At 41.3% G+C, this 22,529-nt stretch overlaps 1 protein-coding gene and 1 long non-coding RNA gene across 4 annotated transcripts in view; one reads left to right on the top strand and one right to left on the bottom strand.

Moving 5' to 3' along the window:
- LOC147043617 (seizure protein 6 homolog) overlaps nt 1-2,993 on the top strand; it is a 53,865-nt gene extending 50,872 nt beyond the window's left edge. For all 3 annotated transcript variants that reach the window (XM_085936447.1, XM_085936443.1, XM_085936446.1), the window contains exons 11-16: nt 189-383; nt 595-786; nt 854-1,048; nt 1,177-1,215; nt 1,304-1,412; nt 1,499-2,993. In XM_085936447.1, the coding sequence (XP_085792573.1) occupies nt 189-383; nt 595-786; nt 854-1,048; nt 1,177-1,215; nt 1,304-1,412; nt 1,499-1,658 (890 nt within the window). In that variant the 3' untranslated portion in view covers nt 1,659-2,993. The remainder of the gene's footprint in view (nt 1-188; nt 384-594; nt 787-853; nt 1,049-1,176; nt 1,216-1,303; nt 1,413-1,498) is intronic.
- Nucleotides 2,994-8,952: 5,959 nt separating this feature from the next.
- Nucleotides 8,953-16,687, bottom strand: LOC147043616 (uncharacterized). The gene is made up of 5 exons (XR_015068717.1): nt 16,622-16,687; nt 14,325-14,537; nt 13,916-14,059; nt 13,620-13,726; nt 8,953-12,049 (listed from the first exon to the last, which is right to left on the bottom strand). It is a non-coding gene; the product is annotated as an uncharacterized LOC147043616 (long non-coding RNA).
- Nucleotides 16,688-22,529: the final 5,842 nt, after the last annotated feature.

Genomic DNA, 22,529 nt, shown 5'->3' with positions numbered 1-22,529 from the left:
CCAAGCCACCCGCTGCGTTCCTCTCGGCAAACATCTCGAGCCTTTGTTTACCTTTGCATCCCAAACCACTCTTGTTTTGTTCACGTAGGAAACCTTGTGTTTGGATGCCCCGCTGCTTTATCTCAGCATTCACACTGTTGTTCCTTATCTACCGGGCACACTGCCTCTTTCATCCCCGATGTCCACAGAGGTGCCGAGGAACGACACCTGCTCGGAGTTGCCGGAAATCACCAATGGCTGGAAGAGCACATCGCACCCCGACCTCATTCACGGCACCGTGGTCACATACCAGTGCTATCCTGGATTTGAGATGGTGGGCTCTGAGATCCTCATGTGCCAATGGGATCTCAGTTGGAGCGGCGACGTGCCAAGATGTCAGGAAGGTGTGAAACAACACGGCACCATCATGTAATGGATGTCACGGCAGTGTCTGCTGTTTGACACCGCGAGTCACTTGCCACCTCTTGACGTTCAGAGGAATGTTTTTCTTTGTCAAAACGAACGATCATTTCAAATGATCAAAAGAGTCATTTGAAGTGTTCAGAGATCCCTCCTAATATTTGTGTTCCCCCCCCCCCCCCACATGTACAACAGTGGTGACATGTCAGGACCCTGGAAATGTGGAGCACAGTCGGCGGGTGAACACAGGCACCCGCTTTGCTGTCGGATCTACAGTGCAGTATTTCTGTAACAAAGGTTACATCCTGTCGGGCAGCAGCCTCCTTACCTGCTACAACCGAGACGCCGCCAAACCCAAGTGGAGCGACCAGCTGCCCAAGTGTCTTCGTAAGTAATTACAGGCCTTTTTTTTTTTTCTGCTTTCACTATTTTGATTTGATACATTTGTCTCCAGCTGAAAAATACGAGCCATGCAGGAACCCCGGTGCCCTCTCCACCAACGGACAAAATTCTGAAAAGGCCTTCTACCAAGCTGGGGAGATGCTGACCTTCTCCTGCCACCCAGGCTATGAGCTGCAGGGCGAGGCCACAATCTATTGCATCCCTGGACATCCGTCACAGTGGAACAGCACGCCGCCCGCTTGTCGAGGTAACAAAACAAACGCTCTCAAGTGTGACTTATTGATTTTCTTGCTGCAAAAACAAGATTATGTTTAGTTTGTGACGTGCGCTTTGTGTAACAATAACAAAAAAGACCAATTAACTTTCTCTTTCCAGCTTCCTCCAGTCGATCTGTGAACGAACACAAGCCTGATGGTGAGTTATGCTTTGAATATGGCAACAGCATCAATCTTATTTTTATAAAACTAATGGTTTTTTTTCTGTCTGTGTTCTGACCCCACAGTTGTCAATACCGATTATGGCATAGAGGGAACCAATATTACCCTGGCTGTCTTCATTCCAACTGCAATTATCTTGGTGGTTGTTCTCGGCATTTATGTTTGTGCTGCAAAGTAAGCGGTTGTAGTCAACATTTTACGCATGACCTTTGCAAACGAATGCACATTACATGATGTCTCTCCTCTCCCCTGTCGTTCAGACTCCAAGGGAAGCCCATCAGCATGCCAACTTCCTCGCCGCCGTATGACAACATGCCGGAGGAGTCAGCCTTCGACAACCCAGTTTATGACAGAGGAGTAAGTACGGACATGATGACCATGCAAGCTGTGGATTCACAAAACACCAGCGTGCTGTCCTGAATCGTCCTTGTCTGGCTGGCCATCTTGTTGCCATTTCATCTTTCACCAGAAGAGGGCAGCCGCAACTCATCTTCCCCTCACCATTTTCCATCAACAGCAGGCGATCAACTGGTACATGCATTGACGGCACAATTTCCCAATGTGCCCTCATCAACAACATTGCAATACTGAAAAAAAAAAAAAAAAAAGAGTAGAACTAAACAGCAATGAGAATCACTGAATTGCTCTGTCACCATGTTGCATGCGGTAATAATTAATACACAGAATGCACATGTGAGCTTCTGCATAAAAAGGACAAAAGCAAGAATGCATTATGTCAACGTGATAAAATGAAGGATGAACACTGATTGCTCATTTTAAATGCATCATACCATTTGTCTCCATTTCACCTTCACAGGAGAATGCATTTTGTTATAAAGCATGCATTTGGTTATAAACCATCCTCTCCAATCCTTTCCTCTCCTCCTTCAGCACTGGCAGGCACATTCTAGATACTAAAGCTGTCAGCCAGTCATAATGTTCACGTTGGCGCCACTTGACAACTGTGAGGTGAGATCTCCGGCAGTCACCCGAGCCACCAGGCCACCATTTTGACTACCTCATCCAACCTTTCACAATCTTGTTGATGAAAACATTACGCCGGCTTCAGAATGATCAAGTCCTCCTGGGTTATGTCATGTCTCCATGCAGACAGACACAGCTGGTTACATCTATGATACACATAAGATAGTCACCAATATCTTCTAGAGAGTTTTTGAAATAAACGTTTTCAATAACAAACCATCCCTACAACGTGCACACAAATCTCCCAAATACACATTTGACTGGCATATTAATTCGCCTTTGTATATTACAACTAAAGAAATATACTTTGTATGCTGTACAAACATGTATAAAACTGTTTCACAAGATTATATCAACTGCCCTTTGACTGATTTGTGTGTCTGGTCTTTACAGGACTAATGAAAAAAAGATTAAGAGGTGTCAATTTAGAGACCTTGAATTGCTCAAGCTTTGCCTTTGGAGATCTCCCTCTGCACTGTTCATCTTTTTTTCCCCTATGAAGGTTTGTAAATAATGACGTTCCAAGGTCGACTTTGTGAATTTGTGGATCACCATGGTGATATTTTTATAAACTGAATTGCTTATGACAGAAGGTGATCATTTGATTTTTCTGTATTTTTGAAGCCCTAACTCAGTAGCAGACCTTGAGGGGAAAGGGGCTTTTGTTGAAATCTGTTCCATACAAATTCCTACCATCTAGCTTTCTGTCACCTTGCCGATATTACTGTATTTTGTTTGCGTGTCTGGATCTGCTCTTTGTAAATAAACTGCCTGTCCAACACGTCTCCTGCCTGATTATAAACAGAGAAATCCGACCGCGCCTCGTTAAGCAACAAAACAAGTGGTATGAATATAGTCACAAGAATGAACATTTACATGGATTTGAGGGAGACTACATTCACTGGTGCAAAAGTTGAGGATGTGATCATTGTTTAGTCTTGATTTCCATCTCGACAAAAACAAAACAAAGTATTGTACTGGAGGCACCAAATAACGCTAGGTTAAGCGAACAAAAGTGGCATAAAACATTACAGAATTTTTCAATATTGAAACAATTACAACGTGAATAAAGAGTATTGATAGGAACTAAAATGGCCTAGTGGTAGAGTGTCCGCCATGAGACTGGAAGGTTGTGGGTTCATACCCCGGCCGGGTTATACCAAAGACTATAAAAATGGGACCCGTTGCCTCCCTGCTTGGCACTCAGCATTAAGAGTTGAAATTGGGGGGTTAGATCACCAAATGATTCCCAAGCGCGGCACCGCTGCTGCTCACTGCTCCCCTCTCCCCCAGGGCAGGGGATGGATCCAAATCACATGGGTTGAATGCAGAGGACAAATTTCACCACACCCAGATTTGTGTGTGACGATGATCATTGGGACTTTAACTTTTTTTTAACTTTAAAATGCCCATAAATACACAAAAGTATATCCTCAAATCATCAAAAGTTGTATTATAAGATAACAATACAACGGCCAAAGAATACATTTATATTTTTTTCCTGAATCTTTAAATAGATGACAAGATGAGCCTCATTGAGCAATGAATGAAGCATCAGTTTAATTACATCGGTGTCAATAGCGGGCGCTGTTGCACCTCTCCAAAGAGGACGGTGGTCATTACTCAATGACCAAAATATTGCTTACAATCTGTAGGAGGCTATGTGCTTTTTAACCTAATCATCTTGCATTTCAGAAGATAAGTATACTGTAAATCATTTTATTAATAGGAAACAATATTCATTATGTCAAGTTTATTTATCTAGCCCTTAATCAGAGACAAGTCTCAAGGAGCTTCACATGGCCTACGTTGACAATTATTCTCAATATCTCCTGATCTTAAATCCCAAGAGGGCAAGGAAAACCTCACAAAACTCCAACTGGGGAAAAATCAGTGGCCAATCAGCTCCAGCCACTGGTGTCTTATCCAGTTGTTCCTGGTTGTCTAAGCAATTTGGTTGTATTTACTGTAATTTTTGGACTATAATTCGCTCTGAGTATAAGTCCCACCAGCCATAAAATGCACAATAAAGTGAAAAAAAGACATACGTATATAAATCGCACCGGAGTATAAGTCGCACTTTTGGGGCAAATGTATTTGTCAAAATCCAACACCAAAAACAGACATGAACCAGCAACAACAGGCTAAACAATACGGTATGCTAACGTGACATATACGCAAATGAGGAGCTGAGAATGGGCCTGATGTAACATTCAGAGTTATTCAAGTAAGTATTACATAAATAACACGTTTATCAAACCATCTCTGTCACTCCAATTCATTAAATCCATCGATCTTGCATATGCTGATGTCGAACCCGTTGTAAGTTGCATTTCTAATTATTCCACAGACCCATATAACGATATATAAAGTATATTTCAAATAACTATTATATTACAACAATATTATCAAACCATCTGTGTCACTCCAAATTATTAAATCCATCGATCAAATTCCTCGTTCTTTACGTCAACCACGCCGCGCGTGCGCTGCAGAGATCTAGTATATAACTATATTGTAGCGTGAACAAAGTACCAGGAAAGACGTGGGTTTGGTAAACGGCTCTTTATTTAACAAAACAAGAGTTCAACGAGCCAACAACTACTGAACTTCCAGCCACGGAGGTGGAAGAGAGCTCCATAGAAAAGGACCGGACGAGCGTAAAAGCCATGTCCGAGCCCCATCCACCCTCCCCGGACAAAGCGGTACAGAAAATGGATGGATGGATGTACTAATGAATGGTTTAGAAACAAAAGTTGTGGATACTAGTGCACCCCTTGCACCGTTGAAGTTACTTGACTTTTATTCAACTGCACTTAGGTCTGCTATATCTGATTGCTTGGTTTATTTGGTGTTTTATCTAAAGCGAGTTTTGGTTGTGTTCTGTATATAATTTGCTAGGTTTGTAATGTGTTTTTACAGCAAAATAGATTTGTTTATTTTCAGTATTTTAATTCAAACGTTGTTTGTACCCCTCTTGCCCTTAGTGGAATTTTTCCAAGCATCAACATGTCTTTGTTTTCCAAATGTTTATAGATGATGTAGGAGCCAAAATGCTTGTTACAACCACTAGATGTCACTGTTGTCATTCAGAGGGGCCAAAGATTGCGGCCAGGTACACAGTGACGTCAACAAAGCGTTACCCAGTATCTGTTGTGTTCCTGTCACGTAAGTATGGTATTTCAGTTTACATTTATGGGCTCGTTTGACATAAACTACTACGGCGTTTATTCTTGTGTTCCTCTTGTGGACATTTTAATCAGACGTTGAAGCTACGAGCATGAATTTATCGTCAGCTGCAAGCTTGTTGACAGCACTTCAGTCAGATCAACTCGCTTCTTTAGGGGGCCTTCATAATGACATTAAAGTAGTGATGAGTGTGAGAAATGTTTCTTATTTTAACTAACTTTTCACTTTTTGTGATGGACAACCACAGACAGACCATAAATGCGGAGTTAAGTGATATAGCGGTGCTCTATTATCCCTGTGCCCCTGCTATTGGGCCGGTTGAATTTGAAACGCCCGGGTTGAAAAATGGTCCCAGCACGCCACTGGTCGTTACATATGATAACTGGGACACCTGGATCAAATGAATAAGTGCAATTAATTAAAAACATTTAGCATGTACGCTTCCGAATTATATTCTTCATAGTCTTTATCAACAGGACTACCTGTATGGTATTTTCCCTTTCTATGAACACCTTGTGCATTAACATAATCTACCACCAGGTAGCAGTCTACTACCGAGTCATGCATCCATCCCCAGTATCATGCGTTACTGTCTGATGAAGGTCTTCTGTTGTTCACAGGGGCTCACAATCAAAATGAGACCAGCTCACAATCCAGAGGAGACCAGAGCATGGCACTTAAAACAGTAGACCATTAGAGACCTCCCGCTAAGCGTGTGCAGCCTGGGGGGAGCAGACAGTACACTTTCCATGCGCTGTGGGATACATTTTACGAGACGTCGTTTAATTGGGGCTAATGACTCGTTCAATAGTATTTAGCAATAGTGCCTGTGCGTGTGTGTAAATTCATTACAAACAGTCTCAAAATGAGGGCAGGCGTGTTTATTGAGAAAACATTTTTGACTTAATATGTCTTTGAGCAAACCGTTAACTGAGAGTTTCAAAAAGAAGCAGCACGAAAATGTCACAATATCTGAATACAATTATGCACCAGAAGGTAATTCTCCCGAAAAAATGTGACTGTGAAATGATTTCAAAGTTAAGGCTTAACCTTCCATCATTGTATTTATTTTGTTTTGTTTTTTTGCATGCATGGTCCCACCACAGAACGAAAACCATAGACTCATGTGTAGACCTCAATGACATTCCATGACCGGTGACTATATTTTGGAGGTCATGTTGGTAAAATACAGTACACTTTGTGTGGTCGGCAATGATCTGTACGCAAGAGTGCGGGTGTGAGTCTGTGTGGTGCACATGATGGGAGACAGAGCTTTATACGAGATGTTTTCCTTCCAGGACGTTGAGCAGGTTTGAGATTGAGGGCTCTGAACAGAGGGGGGACAAAAGCAAGCAAGCCAGAGGGCGGAGGGGAGCGGATGAACCGGTGAGATGATAATGCAGCATGACACCTCTGAAATGAATCCCTGGTTACCATGGCGAAGAAGCGGGATGAGCCGCTCTCTTAGGAGGCTCAATAAAAGCATGTTGTAAATGATGTTTGATTAGTATTTTCAACATGTTCCTGCTTGGAAGAGACGTTTTTTTGTCAGCTGCCTCTTCTATTGTTCTTCTCCTACCCAATATTATGAGGATAAATAAACGGCAACTGCCAATTTATATTGTATGATGGCATGATGTCCTTGAGTACACAGAATGGCACCCATAAAGGAAGTTTACTATTATCAGTAATTTTGCACGACTACTGTTTATTAAATACACTTTCTTAAATCGATTTTTTAGAGATCACAACAATAGGCTAACAAAAAAAAAAACATAATTTAGTCACCCTCCAATTATGTTTGCACAAGACTTATAATTAAAGAATGTGTTCCACATTCCAAATATAAAAGGGCGGTGGGAATCATATAATAAAAAAATAAATATCACACAAATATTTACTTAAGCACCTCAGCATATGAAGCAGTTCAATCTCATTTGCCAATCAAAGCAATGACTTCTTTTCATTCATAAATGCATGACAAGTAAAATGATGTTTATCTAACTGTAATGTTATCATTTGCAGATTTGGGGTCCGACATAGTGATTTTGTATTATTTATTACATAAATTCATCATATGACAATAAAAATAACATGACCATGTTAGATTTTCAGTATTTCACTTAAATCTAAATGTATTTTTCAGTTTTCCTCTTCGTCCATTTACCAGCAACAATTAATCCCCATACTGAACAAAACTGTCTCAGACTGAGACAGTCAATGTCTACTGTCTCAAAAATCCTCAAAAAAGAGGATATAAATTCTCAGGTTCACGCTCATCTCTTGGATAATAACCTTCTTAGGCAATTAGATTCCTTACTCACTTCCTCTATAGCCTGTTAATTGTCTTGTCAAAAATCACAAAATGACCTCCCTTTGGCAGCTGACTGGACTGCTAACCATCCACAACCTCTTCAATTTGAGTGCAAAATAATCTCCCGTAACGTTTTTCAATGACAGTCTTACGTCTGTTGGAATGGGAGACACCTGGGGCTGAGGCTTTCATTCAACCCAAATCCTTTCAACTAGTGTTCCTCAAGGATCTCTCCTCTGCCCGCTTTGTTTATCATCAAATTCCTATCTTTTGCCCGTACAACCTGTAAATACAACAGCCAATTTCCTTTCTACTAGTTTTTAGGGACCAAAAGTCCCATCAGAGTTGCCATTGTGAGTAGTCAGTATCATTTCTTACTACATATACACAAGTCTCATCGGTAGAAAAATCAACGGAGTGGCGCATCCCCACTGATGATTGGTGACTGATTAATGAGCGTTGATCATGCCATGCTTACTTTCATTTGATATTTCACTGATGACCAGTTCAATAATTCGATAAAGGATCAAGCTGTCATTGACGCCAAATTCAATAGTAATTAGTGTAAGATCATTACTAAGACTAGAAATGTCAAGCAAACAAAATTGGATCCACTTACTGTCGCCATTGAATTAAACATTGTCAGAACTGCACAAATAAATCTTTCATTGGTCTACTGCGAGAAGTATAGGTTTATCTCACTCGAGGCACAGCACACTTTGCAACATTAATTTTTTTTCCTAAATACATACTGTAATATATTCTTCGATACATTTCTCTCTCTCTCTCTCTCTCTCTATGATGAAAATGTGATAATGGCACAGAGAGGTGCTGAATTCTTCCCCTCTAATCATGGCGTGAATACTGGGGGTTGGCCGCTTATGTGACGGGAGGAATTTATCATTATTGACTCGTACCTCCATCCCTTGCTCAACCTGACATCTCTCCTACCACTGAAATAAATCATGATTTCTCCTTGTAAGATACTCTGTGCCACGAGAGGAACAATAGCCCGTTGATGTCAGTTGGTCTCCCGTCCGTATTTGATCTCTGCATAGTCATTATCAAGCCTGATTCCTGATTTGAGGGCCTCAAGGGTGGGTGGTAAAGTTTGTCTTGCTGCTTAATTTGGATGCATGAGATGCAAAGAGGAGTAAACAGCGCACAGTTTGCAGAGCTTGCACATTTGCATCCTTTTTTCTGATTTATTTTTTATTTGTGACCACCGGAGAGAATCACAGCCAGCAGGAAATTGAAAGAAAACAATGATTATCATGAACAAGCACTTACATATGTTTGGGCTCATCACATTCAAAAGCAAAGTTGTTTGCTGCCGGCGCATAAATTCAGGATGTGGAATTGAATCACGAGAAAACACGGAAAATGCTTTTTCTTTTTTCTTCACTCAATGTCACCACAGCAGCAGCAGCAGCAGCATATTTTCATGACATTAGACAACTTGTTAAATTAATTTGGAATATTTTGAACATCTTCTATTTGGAATATTTGGGCAAACGCAAAGACACTTCATTGTTTTAAATTGTGTTAGCCAAAGGATCATAATGACAAATAAGAATGATTATCAGCACCTGGCACCTAAAAGGTGCTAAATATTTCATTTTAATTAAACATAAAATATTAACACATTCTTAATATGTTAATCACGGGACTTGATTGATCACTTTTGTGGAAATGTATTTCCAAATGACTTTGTCATTAGTCCCTTTCAGTTGTAGCTGCAACACAAATGATATGAACGTAATTTAACCAACACGTATTTATAAGAAATATCTAGATGTGATGGCATCATCAAAGAACGTACTTTTGCAGTTTTACCATCCCTTGTGCCAAATAATATTTGTAAGTACTTATTTAATGGCTAAGAATATATCAGTCTTGTTGAACAAATGTGTCATGATGTGAATTCATTTTGGCTATTGATGTCCTACGTAGCTTTAGTGCCCTTAATGGGTGAATGTAATGTTTGATGATATTTTGATTTCATGCAATGCTGCTCCACTTATCTGTAATATTAGTGCAATACTAGTAATCACTGCTACAAACATACCGTCCATACATTTTGACTGTCATGGCCACTGTTGTGTTTGTTAATTTTCAATCATTGTTTCATGTTATTGTTGCTGGATGGATAGAGCTTATGGTCACAATGGGTACTCGTGTAAGTCAAACAAAATTCATTATACAGACAGAAATATAGTATGTAAAGATCTTAAGCAAAATGACGACTGACTTAATGAGGTTCATCTTAAATCAGTTTTGAGGATTGTGATCTTCAACTGTGCGTACGTGTCTGTATCACTTTAAAGGACATTAACCCTTGGTTCAAATTTAATAACATCTTTTATCTCGAGGTCCACACGCACACAAACACAAGTATATTTTTACCCTATTCCCAGGTTATCCCCATTAATCTCAATCATATATTTGGAGCGGGCAGGCGTAGTGAACTCCAGTTCCCCGAGAGCCACGTACCGGTTCGGTTGTTTTTGACTTCACCCTCCTCCAACGCGCAGAGATTGCTGATGAGCTGAAATGGAATCAGGTATGTTATGAAAACAGGATACTGCTTTTGAAGAACTGGAGTTCCCTACCCATTATTCAGAGCACAGGTGTCAAAGTCAAGGCCCTGGGGCCAGATACGGCCCGCCAGGTAGCCCGCAAAGACAAATTGTGCATTCAATTCATGTGTCAATTCCAAAATTTCAAATTGTTTTCACTTTTGAAATATAGGGATATTGTTAACGGTTTTTATTATCATTCATTGTTTTTAAATCATTTTTATTTTTAAATATTTGATTTGATTTCAATATTTCATTTTGAAATATTTGAACAGTTTTCATTAGTCTCTGTTTTGAAAACTAGTTATTCATCAGTTTATTGTGTAGCCTATACTAATGATACAACTATTATCATTCATTGTTTTTAAATCATTTTTATTTTGAAATATTTAATTTGATTTGATTTCAATATTTCATTTATTTTCAGTTTTCATTAGTCTCTGTTTTGAAAACTAGTTCTCCATCAGTTTATTGTGTAGCCTATACTAATTATACAATATAAGACGTTCATACATTTATTTGGGTTGACAATTTTAATGACTCTTTAAGGCAAACTATGACGATGATGCGGCCCGCAAAACAAAATGAAGTTTGACACCCCTGATTTAGAGACTTAAGACAATGGGAGCTAAATAAATGAATGCAATGAGTCAGAAGTCAAGCTCCAGCTCCTAACATTGAGCAGATGACACAGGCCACATTTTCTTTGCTTTTCTCATCAAGTGGAGGTCTCATCTTGTTTTTAACACTTGTAATATAACCCAAATGAAATGAAAAGCTCTCACTGGTCATTGAGGAGACATTGATTGGGATGCACTCTGTCCATCAAATTTTCTAACATTGAGCATTATTTGCCTCACTAAAACTCCATTTCTGGAATAGCTCGATCAGCTGGTAAGGTTAAACATTTATTTTAAATCGCACGGCACCGTTTACCGACAAAACATCTTCCCATCAAAGTCCACAAACTGTTTAAATAATACTTGGCCAGACCTGGGTGTTGTTAGCAAATGGTCCCGCTATTATGGAAAATTGGAGGTGGCTACAGCATGTTGGCTTGCCGTCTGCTTTCTGTGCTCTGTCTGCTCGCCTCTAATGGCAGCTTACAGAGCGTTTACCCATCTAACTACCGCAATCATGCTATTTATTTAGAGGAACAGTACAACACATTTAATGGGAACAATATAGGCTTTTTCTTTTGCAGTAAACCAAAGGGTGAGGATGAATTGTTGGTTAGATTGGTGCGAGACTCTGTTCCTTAACAGGTCCAATTTTGTGAGGATAAACAAAAGCTGAGGGGCAGAGTGCTGCGTCACTCCAAACAAAGGCCCAAAACGGACATGTGAACAAAAGCCAACAACAGGAAATAGATTGGTTGTAAAAAGGTCATTTTTGAGGTCGCCTCAGGTGGAAAGTTTCATATACTACGTGGTTGGCTTGTAGCAGTCAGTCTACAGGTTGCAAGTGTATGCGGATTTTGAACATTTCTTGAATTATTGTCAATTTTGATATTGTCATAATACAGAAGCCAATTGTTCTTTGCAGCTCAAAAGACAGAATATATGAACTAATTCATATCTGTCTTTTTCTTTCTTACAATTTTTCTTCTTTGTAGGAACACCTTTTGGGGTTTTCTACTTCGTCCACGCTTTACGAGCCGTTAGGCAACGGGAGTGATGGAGGGGTGGGGGTGGACACGTCGAAGCTCGGCTTTGTTGGTGTTGACAATTGCCAGCTCTCGGCATCTAATGAAGGCAAAACAAACAAGCGTGAGTTTCGCGACAAGCTCAGTGTGTGTCACTTCATAATTTAATAGCATTTTGATTGCTGGCTCTGCAGGCGCTGGAATTCACAATTGGATGGTGTTGCTGCTGTTACGCTCTCTGTTATTGGCGCAGCATAGATAATGGCTTATAGAATCCATTTAGCCAACAATCAAGTATTTTGTTTTTAAGACGAAATTGTTTTTACTGCCATTTTATATACGCAATGTTGCATGCTTTAGTTTTCGGCTTGATGATAATGTAGGAGATCCCCTATATATCGGGGGGGGGGGGTATAATAAACTTGCAGGGGGTTTCCTTCTTACAGAGTTTTTCAAATAATACTTTTCCACAACCTGATTTGCTTTTAATACATGCACCTCTCTTTGTATCAACATTGACCTTTGGTCTGTCAATTGGAATGCCACGGCTGCCCTTTGTGACGGCACAATGAAGAGATACTCCCGAAGGGTGGTCTCTGCCAAACCCCTGATCTTGCAAAGCTACTTCAAATGGTGTCATCTACATGATAGTGGTAGTACATTGTGCCTTAGCACCTTCCTAGAGGACTGGAGTGCTGAACTTTGGCGTGACATGTGTAAGTGAGAGGGGAGACATAGGTTATCGGAAGGAACACACCCAGAGGAAAACAAGGTAGGTCATTGCATTCCTAAGAATAGGTGAGAGAGAATATATCAAATACAGGACGATATGGATCATTATTTACTGTCATGTTATTTCATGTGCGCTGATGGGATTGCCAATTGACATAAACCACCCCTCTCATTAGGAATATCATCTCGATCGGAATGGGCTGGATGCGATCATGATATTCCTGGTGGATATGTGAAGCATTTTTAGTCTGATCAGATGCGTCCATATAAACGTAGACACAAGAGTCTAGTTTTATGATTTAACATTCACTCGTCACAACATTCGGGTGCCACACGTGTGCAAATGAATAGGCAAGACTTGAAATTTAATTCATTGATAGCTTTAAAAAAAAATCTTGCTGGTATAATTTGTCAAAATTCATTTCAAGTCAACTACGCATTGATTCCATCTGTACCTATGTTTAATCTATTGTCTGTGTCTCATTTGCACATGCTGAGTGGAAGGTTCTGCATTCGTTCCTCAAAGCCACGAAGGCGGATCAGCACTCGGCGAGACTCAGTAACACCCATTAAGGGTAGGGGGCCTTTATATACTTTCTTGATCCTTCATTCCCTTTCATTGGCTTTCCCCTCCTCCTGCCATGACGGCGTGATTAACCATCAGCAGCACAATGGGGGCACATGTCCCCGTGGCCACGGACAGTTCCCTTAGACCTGAGAGTCCTAATAAGGATTAGGCAAGAAGTTAACAATGAGTCCTTCAGGGGCCGCTAATACTATTCCACTCAGTGTCACTTCTCATCCAAGGCTATTCACAATTCCATGTTTGAACATTAGCTATAATCCGCTTATATATCAAAGGTGAACAAATCATATTAATTTAGACATTGCCACCTCGTGGCACATTATGCACTCCCTGCAAGAAACCCAAATCTCACCATCTGTTCTAGCTTCTCGACGGACTTCCCTGCTCTCCGTCACCCAGTGCGCCTCCAGTCAGCTCCCTTTGTCAATGATTCACACTGATTCTGATTCGAGCATGTGCCTGCATTTTCAAGTACAAACAGGATATTTAATTTCTCACATTTGAGATTGACTGATACTGGAGTCCAACACAGGGAATTCAAGTTGAAATGGTCTCTGGCCCATTGCCCCAAGCCATCTTTTTTCATCCTCTTGCTTCTCCCTTTAAGATGTTTTTTTTCCCCTCCCAATAGTCGTGCTCGTCACTCACCTGTCTGGGAGACATCAGCTGTTCCATTTGTCTGACAGACAGGTGCAAGCCAAGTCCGATGGAGTAATTTACCACCGATGTATAGAACATGACTGATGAGAGAAATGTCATCCATGACGGTGGAGAATACTGCTGTGCTGCTTGCTGGATGGAGACAAAGGTGCATTTCCATTCATCACAAGTCCTGACAGATATTCCCACTTTGCCCTTTTGATTGTCAGGAGTATGTCTCTCAGCTCACTGGTGCTTTATATTTGCTGCTTTCTTTCTAAAATCTTTGCATACCCCATCATAAATCATAACCAAGTCCAAATTTCAATGTGGTTTATGCTATTCAATGGAATAACCAAAAAATCAACAAATACATCAAACAATTGTGAACTTTGGAAGCCATCAAATGTACTTTTACCTGTGTGCGCCCTGAGATGGTTTTTGCTGTAAAATGTGTGCCGTAATTGGCTCAATGATGGTTGCGACACACTGCACTACCACTACCACTACCAAAGTGACAAACAGAAGACCGTTGTAGAACCTGGTGGCTACGTGACGAGCCATTCACACAAGCAACCGATAGTGCTGTTCACTCCTTGACGACATGCGAAGGAAACACCTTCACCTTTATCTGAAATATAAACACATAATATTGTTTGGAATTGACAGTTTGGAGGCAGATTCCCACCCCTCCCTACTGCTGTGCTTGCACACTTATTACTCCAGTCTATTATTTACATATCTCAGAGTAGCTGGTCATGAGCATAGTGAAAGTAATGGAGCGTAAAACCTGTCTAATGCAAAGCCCAGTGTGAGTCATATCTTCCATCACAATGTATTTGCTTTAACACAAGCAGATTTGACTGAGACTTGCCGGCAGTTAATACCATCATTACCGAATGCCTTGAGAGAAAGACGACATTTACATGAGGAAGGCGATCGCTCTGTTCACACTGTATATTAGTAGATTAACCAAAATATTTCAAATGAAGGGAGCAACAAACCGTTCAGTTTTGATCTTGCAGAAATAGATGTGTGAAATTATGAAGGGAAAATAACAGGGCAATCAGACAAATATTTCAAGCTATTTATAAACCAAGCTATTGATAATGGTCATTTCAGAGCAACAAAGAACACAGGTAAACAAAATACTCAACATGACATGAAACATGAGCACATCGAGGACTTGCAACAACAAAGACCCAATATAGACTGAAAGTGTCCCGGGAACTACCGTAATTTTCGGACTATAAGTCGCGGTTTTTGTCATAGTTTGGGTGAGGAGGCGACTTATACTCAGGAGCGACTTATGTGTGATTTTTTTCACAAATTTTCAAAATTTGCGATGTAGTGAAACCGCAATAGATGAACCGCAATGTAGCAAGGGATTATTGTCATTTGAACTGCAAGTGACGTCACCCGTGCCGCGCGGCGGTTGTTTACATAAAGGTCAAAGGATTCAATTACGGGATGACGAAGATGACGAAGGGCCCCACGTACTACCGGCATCATTAGCGGCTTTGTTTGTAAGTGACACGGAGGACGAAGAGTTTGAAGAATTTAATGATTTGGAGTGACACAGAAGGTTTGAAAAACTATTATGGCTTTTACGCACACCCGGTCCCCCTCGACGGGAGCTCTCTTTCACCTCCGTGGATGGAAGTTGGGGGCCGGCGCTCGGCGGGGTGGCTGTCCGGGGAGGGTGGATGGGGCTCGGACATGGCTTTTACGCACGCCCGGTCCTTTTCTATGGAGCTCTCTTCCACCTCCGTGGCTGGAAGTTCAGTAGTTGTTGGCTCGTTGAACTCTTGTTTTGTTAAATAAAGAGCCGTTTACCAAACCCACGTCTTTCCTGGTACTTTGTTAACGCTACAATATAGTTATATACTAGATCTCTGCAGCGCACGCACGCCGTTGTTGACATAAAGAACGAGGAATTTGATCGATGGATTTAATGATTTGGAGTGACACAGATGGTTTGATAATATTGTTTTAATATGATAGTTATTTGAAATATACTTTATATATCGTTATATGGGTCTGTGGAATATTTAGAAATGCAACTTACAACGGGTCCGACGTCAGCATATGCGGCGCATACGCGGCATTGTTTACATAAAGCACGATCGATGGATTTAATGAATTGGAGTGACACAGATGGTTTGATAAACGTGTTATTTATGTAATACTTACTTGAATAACTTTGAATGTTGAGTCAGGTCCGTTCTCAGCTCCTCATTTGTGTATATGTCACGTTAGCATACCATATCGTTTAGCCTGTTGTTGCTGGTTCATGTCTGTTTTTGGTGTTGGATTTTGACAAATAAATCTGCCCCAAAAGTGCGACTTATACTCCGATGCGACTTACACATGTTTTTTTTCACTTTATTGTGCATTTTATGGCTGGTGCGACTTATACTCAGAGCGACTTATAGTCCAAAAATTACGGTAAATACAACCAAATTGCTTAGACAACCAGGCACAACTGGATAAGACACCAGTGGCTGGAGCTGATTGGCTGACACAAAAAATAGCTGGTTAACGTGAACAGGTGGAGACAAAAAACAAGTAAAAAAGACAATACAACAAAACAGTTATACAACACAAGCATGTGTGCCTTCCTCATTCTGCTTTAAAGTTGAGCAGCCTTTAAGCGCTAATTTTCCTCTTGTCTACTGACAGAGTGGATGAAGATGATCAATACATAACACAAACCTTTAACCACAGGCCACAAGTCTTCAGCGAGTGAGGCCGGAATGACAATATTCAATGATTGCTCACCTCGCCACCGCTAAGAGGATAAGGCCCACATAGTATTAATTCTTTGTGACATCGGGTAAAGGGAGAAATTGATCTCCCAAGAAACCTTTGTTCAGCAGAGAGCTATATCTTTTCTGTCACCCACAATAGGGATGACCACAAGCAGGGAAAGCAGCAATCCGGGCTTTTGCTTGATCATCTCCTTCATCCTTGAATAGAAAAGGCACCAAGTAATGGTCTTGGCGAATGTCAAAGAGCGAGTGAATCAAACCTGACATGGCAATTGTAGAAACTCACTCCCCTCGGGGAAAGGAATAAAAGTGTGTGTGTGTGTGGTGGGCGATTCTGATCTCTGACCACTCCTGATCGAGGAGCATGGTGCACTTTTACTTTCACATCTCTCTGCATCTCTGGAGAGAAGAGCCGAACGACCGAGAGCAGCAAGACACTGCGGAGAGCTGATCACCGGTCCGGTGATATTATCTGAGGTCACGTGAAGAATCAATGATTCTCGCTCCTTCTGCTGCCGCCGGCTCTGTCATTTGTGCTCGCACCCTATGGGAGCCAACAAGTCCGATGTGACAGCCTGCAAATAGCTTTATTGACATGGCATTGGTAACATCTGTGTTGATGAAGCAGTTTCAACAAACAGTTTGCATGGTAATGCCTCGCATGCCAGAAACGGTCTTTTGTGACGGCAGAGCAGTTCAGCAGACGCATTCGGTTGCTTTCCTCGAAATGGGGCAGAAATACAATATTGGGGATGTAGGCTCAGGCCTGCAGAGATTTGACCGGGCGGGGGGCTTGAATAAAGAGCAGCAGGGGTGCCAAAGCTGCAGCCACAGACGTGTTTTGTCATGAGCATATGTCTTAGTCAAGAGTCACAGAGCGTTGGGACTGGCAGACGCTCAGGGTGAGATCAGCTGCTCCATTAGCACTTCACTCTGTACATTTCCCCCCGACGCTCGCCACCCACTTCCCTACGGACACAACGCTCTCGTAGCTCAGTGGGTGAAGATGCAGATCCGATTCACAAACGTCATATAAAAAAAAATGTCGAGTAATTGAGAGCGTGTGTTTTTGAATTTATTCTGACGCCAAAGTGTCAAATCTCAAAAAGGGTAAAAAAAAAAAAAAGAGGTGTCTTGGTTGTTACGTTTACTTACTTAAAGGGTGAGCTGAAAAAAGCGGGAACAAAAGATGAAATGTTGCTTGCACTTTTATTCAGGAATAATAATGTAACAATGGAGGAAATGGAAATGGAAAAACAATAGTATGGAATTGACATCATTAATTTGGACCCGAAGTGCTCCATGAAGCTATCTCTGTTACCTACTGATAGTCTACAGTTATTTAAATTAAAATACTATAATGTCAGAGAAGTTATGAGATTGGATTCAATTTAGTAAAAAAAAAAAAAAAAAGACTTAACAGTTAGAATAAGTGCAAAAGGTAATGAATGAAGACGCCTTGTTCTGCCTCAGGCTCTGTTAGGAGAGACATTTTAATATCTCACACAAAACAGAAGTGTGAATTTAATGTACACAATCCATGAAGCATAAAGGTTGCAGAATTAACATAAATGTCTGCCCTCCCCGCTCTGCCCCGTGGGCCTGTCACGTATGAGATCCCTCAAACACGTGACAGCTTTAAAAGCGCTCCTCTCTCACTGTGGCTTTATTGACTGCCAGTAAAGTTGCAGTACATTGCAGAAATGTTGAACTGTCAGTGGAAATATACGGCCTGGGTCCGGTACCCAGGTGTGCCGAGGCGAACTGTTAAATTTGCCCATTTCTCTTGTAATGTGTGACAGCCTCGGCAGGTCTTTGCTGAAGCTGCGTCACCGGCATCAGATGGTTGGAGGAGCATATTAAAACAGGCAACAAAGGCTCCAAATGAAATTGTCAGTGTTGGGAACAAATGTATACACGGTAGCTTAACAGTGGATTCTTTTTTTCTTTTCTTGCCTGCTATTTTTCCTAAAGGTGTTTCCACATGAGTCTGATCACATACATGCATGTGCCCGTGAGGCTGGGGGGCCGGGGCAGGCAGGGGAGGACGCAGCACTTCTAACGGCTTTTGGATGTAGATAAATGGCTTACAGATGGCCTCACTCAATATATTCAAATGAGATATAAAAGTAGAGGGGTGGCTATCAATACATGTGCGGTTCTTGTGTGATATGATTCAAATGCCAATTGGCTACACTTTTTTCCCCAGCAATTCAAACTCATACAATGAGCCAGATAAGATTTGTAGTTTTCTTTTAAAAAGTTCAAATCACACAGTCATGAAAGTGTTGTGTGGGTGTATACTAAACCATAGCACTTAAGAGTACATTCAAATTCCCCTTGTGTCATCGCTCAGCACCAATACAACAACCGTGCAATTGCTGTTGTTATACTGGTTGCTTCGCACTTCGTGAAAACGGCCCCATAGACAGGTGCATTGAAATCAACTTGTGCAGTCCACTTGTATTCTTATGTTGTAAAGTAACCAGTAAACAGCAAAGAGCAATGCATAGATATTCCCAATGAACCCTTCCGCACTTGGATCGCAAGGCCAGTAATCAGTTTATTACTGGCAAAATAATTGTCTTCATTCAGTCAACTCAGTCCACAGAATATGTCCTGAAGGAGTTCTATGAGCTCCTTCCTAATGCATGCCACACTACATAGTACGATCAGCATAAATTGTATTTACCCACATCTCACCTATAACACCGGGCTCGAAAAGAAGCGCAAATGCGATTATGCACACGAAGACTTAATCCGGAGATGAGCGCGGGGTAATGTATGCTAATTATCTAACAGGATATTCTTACATAGCAATTAGCATATCTGGGAGGCCAGACAGGGATGGTCGGGCAGCCGGAAAGAGAGACGGGAAGGACACAGCTGCTGATAAGGAATACAGCTTGTTTTTTAGGTGCTGCTTTTTTTATCATTTTTATTGTATGTATATAAAATCATGTCTATACATGTACGTCGTATATATATATATATATATATATATATATTTTTTTTATTATTTATTTATTTATTTATTTATTTATATGCATATATACACGTATATACATACATACACACATAGCATACACACACACAAGAGGAAGATGCACTGACCATGCCATAATCGCCAGTCTGCAGAGAACTAATGTTTGTCTTCAACACCTCATGCATGCACATATATACACATATAAACATATATATATATATATACATACACACACATACATACTATATCCACATATGTATACACATACATATATACACATTGCATCTCACAGCATGTACTTTTATTCGGAGAATTTATTGACATTTGCCAACAATAGTCAATGGTTTGATTTTCCATTTCCTCTATCTGCTTTGCAAAGCTCATTGCATAAAATGACCACAAGCCACTGTATCAATTTTGGTTTTGGTATTTAGGTGTAATCAGCCATGTAGAACACCAGCTTGCAAAAAAGCCTGGCCCTTTGTAAGACATCCATCTGTTTTGTGCATTGAGAAAAGCCCGGTCCCAAAGAGCTGCCGCTGATAAAAGAGTGAGCATGAGAAGGCCCAGCTGAAAGGACAAGGGTGGGCGGCGGCATCGGGACGCAGTCTGTCTGTGACACTTGTGCAGTCCACTTGTATTCTTATGTTGAATCCAGGACTCCCCTGCTTGCATACAACTCAGAGATCAGAGACTGACAGCTGCTGACGCAGAGAAGAAGCAGACTGGGACGTGCCTATGACAGATGCACAAATGCATGCCGCCATGCGTGACACCGTCGGTCCACCTCTCTCCTGCCAGTGCTTTCTTAATCTGTTTGGCTAATATTTTCCATCGACTCGCCTGTGTACATATCGCACGTCGTCCGTGACCTCTCAACAGCGACGGAGCGGATCGATTCATTCAGTTGGCTCCCCTTCTCTAGTCGTCACCACTGGGAACAGATGATGATACTAATGTCAGAGGTCTAAGACCTTCTACTGGATGTTAGTAACTGTCTGTGAATATACATTTCACATATATGTATAGATAGTATATAGTTGTAATATCAATGGTTGCACAGAACAAACATTCCAGTGATTGCATTAGTGGAAATCATATTTTAAACTGATCATTTGTTTTGCGAGACAGGTGACGTGCTAGTGAGAGACTTGTCGTATCCTGTGGAAAAGCCTTTTTTTCCTGCTAGTAGAACCATATGTCTCCAGGGTCCAATCCCCCAACTCTTTGACGCATGGTCCTGAGCCCCACCCCCCTCAGGCCAAGGGGGCCTCCCCTTTTTGCCGGCGCTCCCGATAACCGACGGCAGCTGCATTGATGAGCACAATGTGTGCGCCAAGGCAGCTCAGCTGGCCTTTCTCCCCACTTGACACTGCTTTGACCTGAGCCGTGTGACTTGTCCACCCTGCAGGCTGCTCCGCCTCGCCTCACGCAGTCTGGCTTCGTATCTCTTCTCCCCACACACGCTGCTCCCAGGCAGGGCGCACCTCCAACAACGTGCGCATCCTCAGGTCAGCTGGGTCAATTAAATTCAAATTGAAGATAAATGATTTGTAAATCATGTAGATAAGACCCGAACACACCGTTGATGGAGGCCATGCTGCTGCTTTGCCTTTAGGCACATTATTTGCAGAGACAAAGTCACTTTCCAAAAGCATAAACCTGATGCAGAAAAACACAGTAAAGACATCCATTCCTGTTTGCGTAGGACTTCACACTGAAGGCCATTCATTCCATCAACTGCCTTGTTCTTGTCTGATTGAAGAAACCTCCTCGCTAATGTGTGTGCTTGCTGACTTTCTCCGACTCACAAATAAAGAGTGCAATCTTAGATCGTATATATATATATATATATATATATATATATATATTTATTTTATTTTTTTTCTTTCATCTCGCACACAAACTCCCATCTGTGTACAAGCGACATTGGCGTACGCACCATTGCTGTGAAAGGTTTGTGACAGCACCCCTGAGGGACTCATGACGCTGAGGAAGCTAAACAGAAGATGATGGTGTGACAGAGCTCGGGGCAGGAGGGGACAGGGGAAAGGACCCCCCCTTCCCTTCCTTTCGGCCCCGCCCTGCCATTCTGCTCCTTTATAACTTTACAAAATAGCCTTTTAATTTGCTGTAACGTCTGGGGTGTCTGAATTGTGCCTGCATCAATCACCATCATCACCAAGAGGCTGAGGGCACTCTGTCTCATGGGCCCTCTCAAAGAACGGCCCCTCAGGCACAGCTCTCGCTTGGCCCTCAGATGGGAGAGGCATCCCTCTGTCTCACTCCGCTTGAAGTCTGTCCACATTGGTACGGTGCTGAGTAAGGGTTACAGTAATGGAGTACAGTCGAGATTGTTTGAGGCTGGAGGGTCTGGTTGGCTTAATAGAGAAGTAGATTAAAAAAAAACATTGGAAAGAGCCAAATGGATGCCCATGATACAGTAAACAAAATATTAATATTCATGAGAAAAAAGCATATTAGTTTCTTTAATGGATTGTCATAGATTCATGTTTAAAGTTTGTTGTGTTAAGATGGGACAGGAAAGACCAGACATCAGAAAATAAGGAAACTTTCTGTTGTTATTGCAAACCAACAGTTCCCACAAACAAGCTCTCTGTAATTGAATACAGCCACAATATGCCTGAAAATATTAGGGTCAATTCTAGAAACTTAATTTAGCCTAAAAAAAAAACTCTAATTACCAAATGTATTTGTCATATTTAAAAGATTTTCCGAGCAATTTTTTTTAAAAGAATCTCATGAAATCGCAAACTCCTTTTAATTAGCCTTCAGTAATTATTTTTTATTTTTGTTTATTCATATAGTTCCCGTGGGTGGGCTCATCATATTGTTGTGGCCAATT

This window comes from Syngnathus leptorhynchus, chromosome 17 (genome assembly GCF_054491065.1).
Source record: "Syngnathus leptorhynchus isolate UIUO chromosome 17, UIUO_Slep, whole genome shotgun sequence".
NCBI lineage: Eukaryota > Metazoa > Chordata > Actinopteri > Syngnathiformes > Syngnathidae > Syngnathus > Syngnathus leptorhynchus.
Note: the sequence above shows the minus strand (reverse complement) of the source record. Positions and strands in the feature narration are given on the sequence as shown.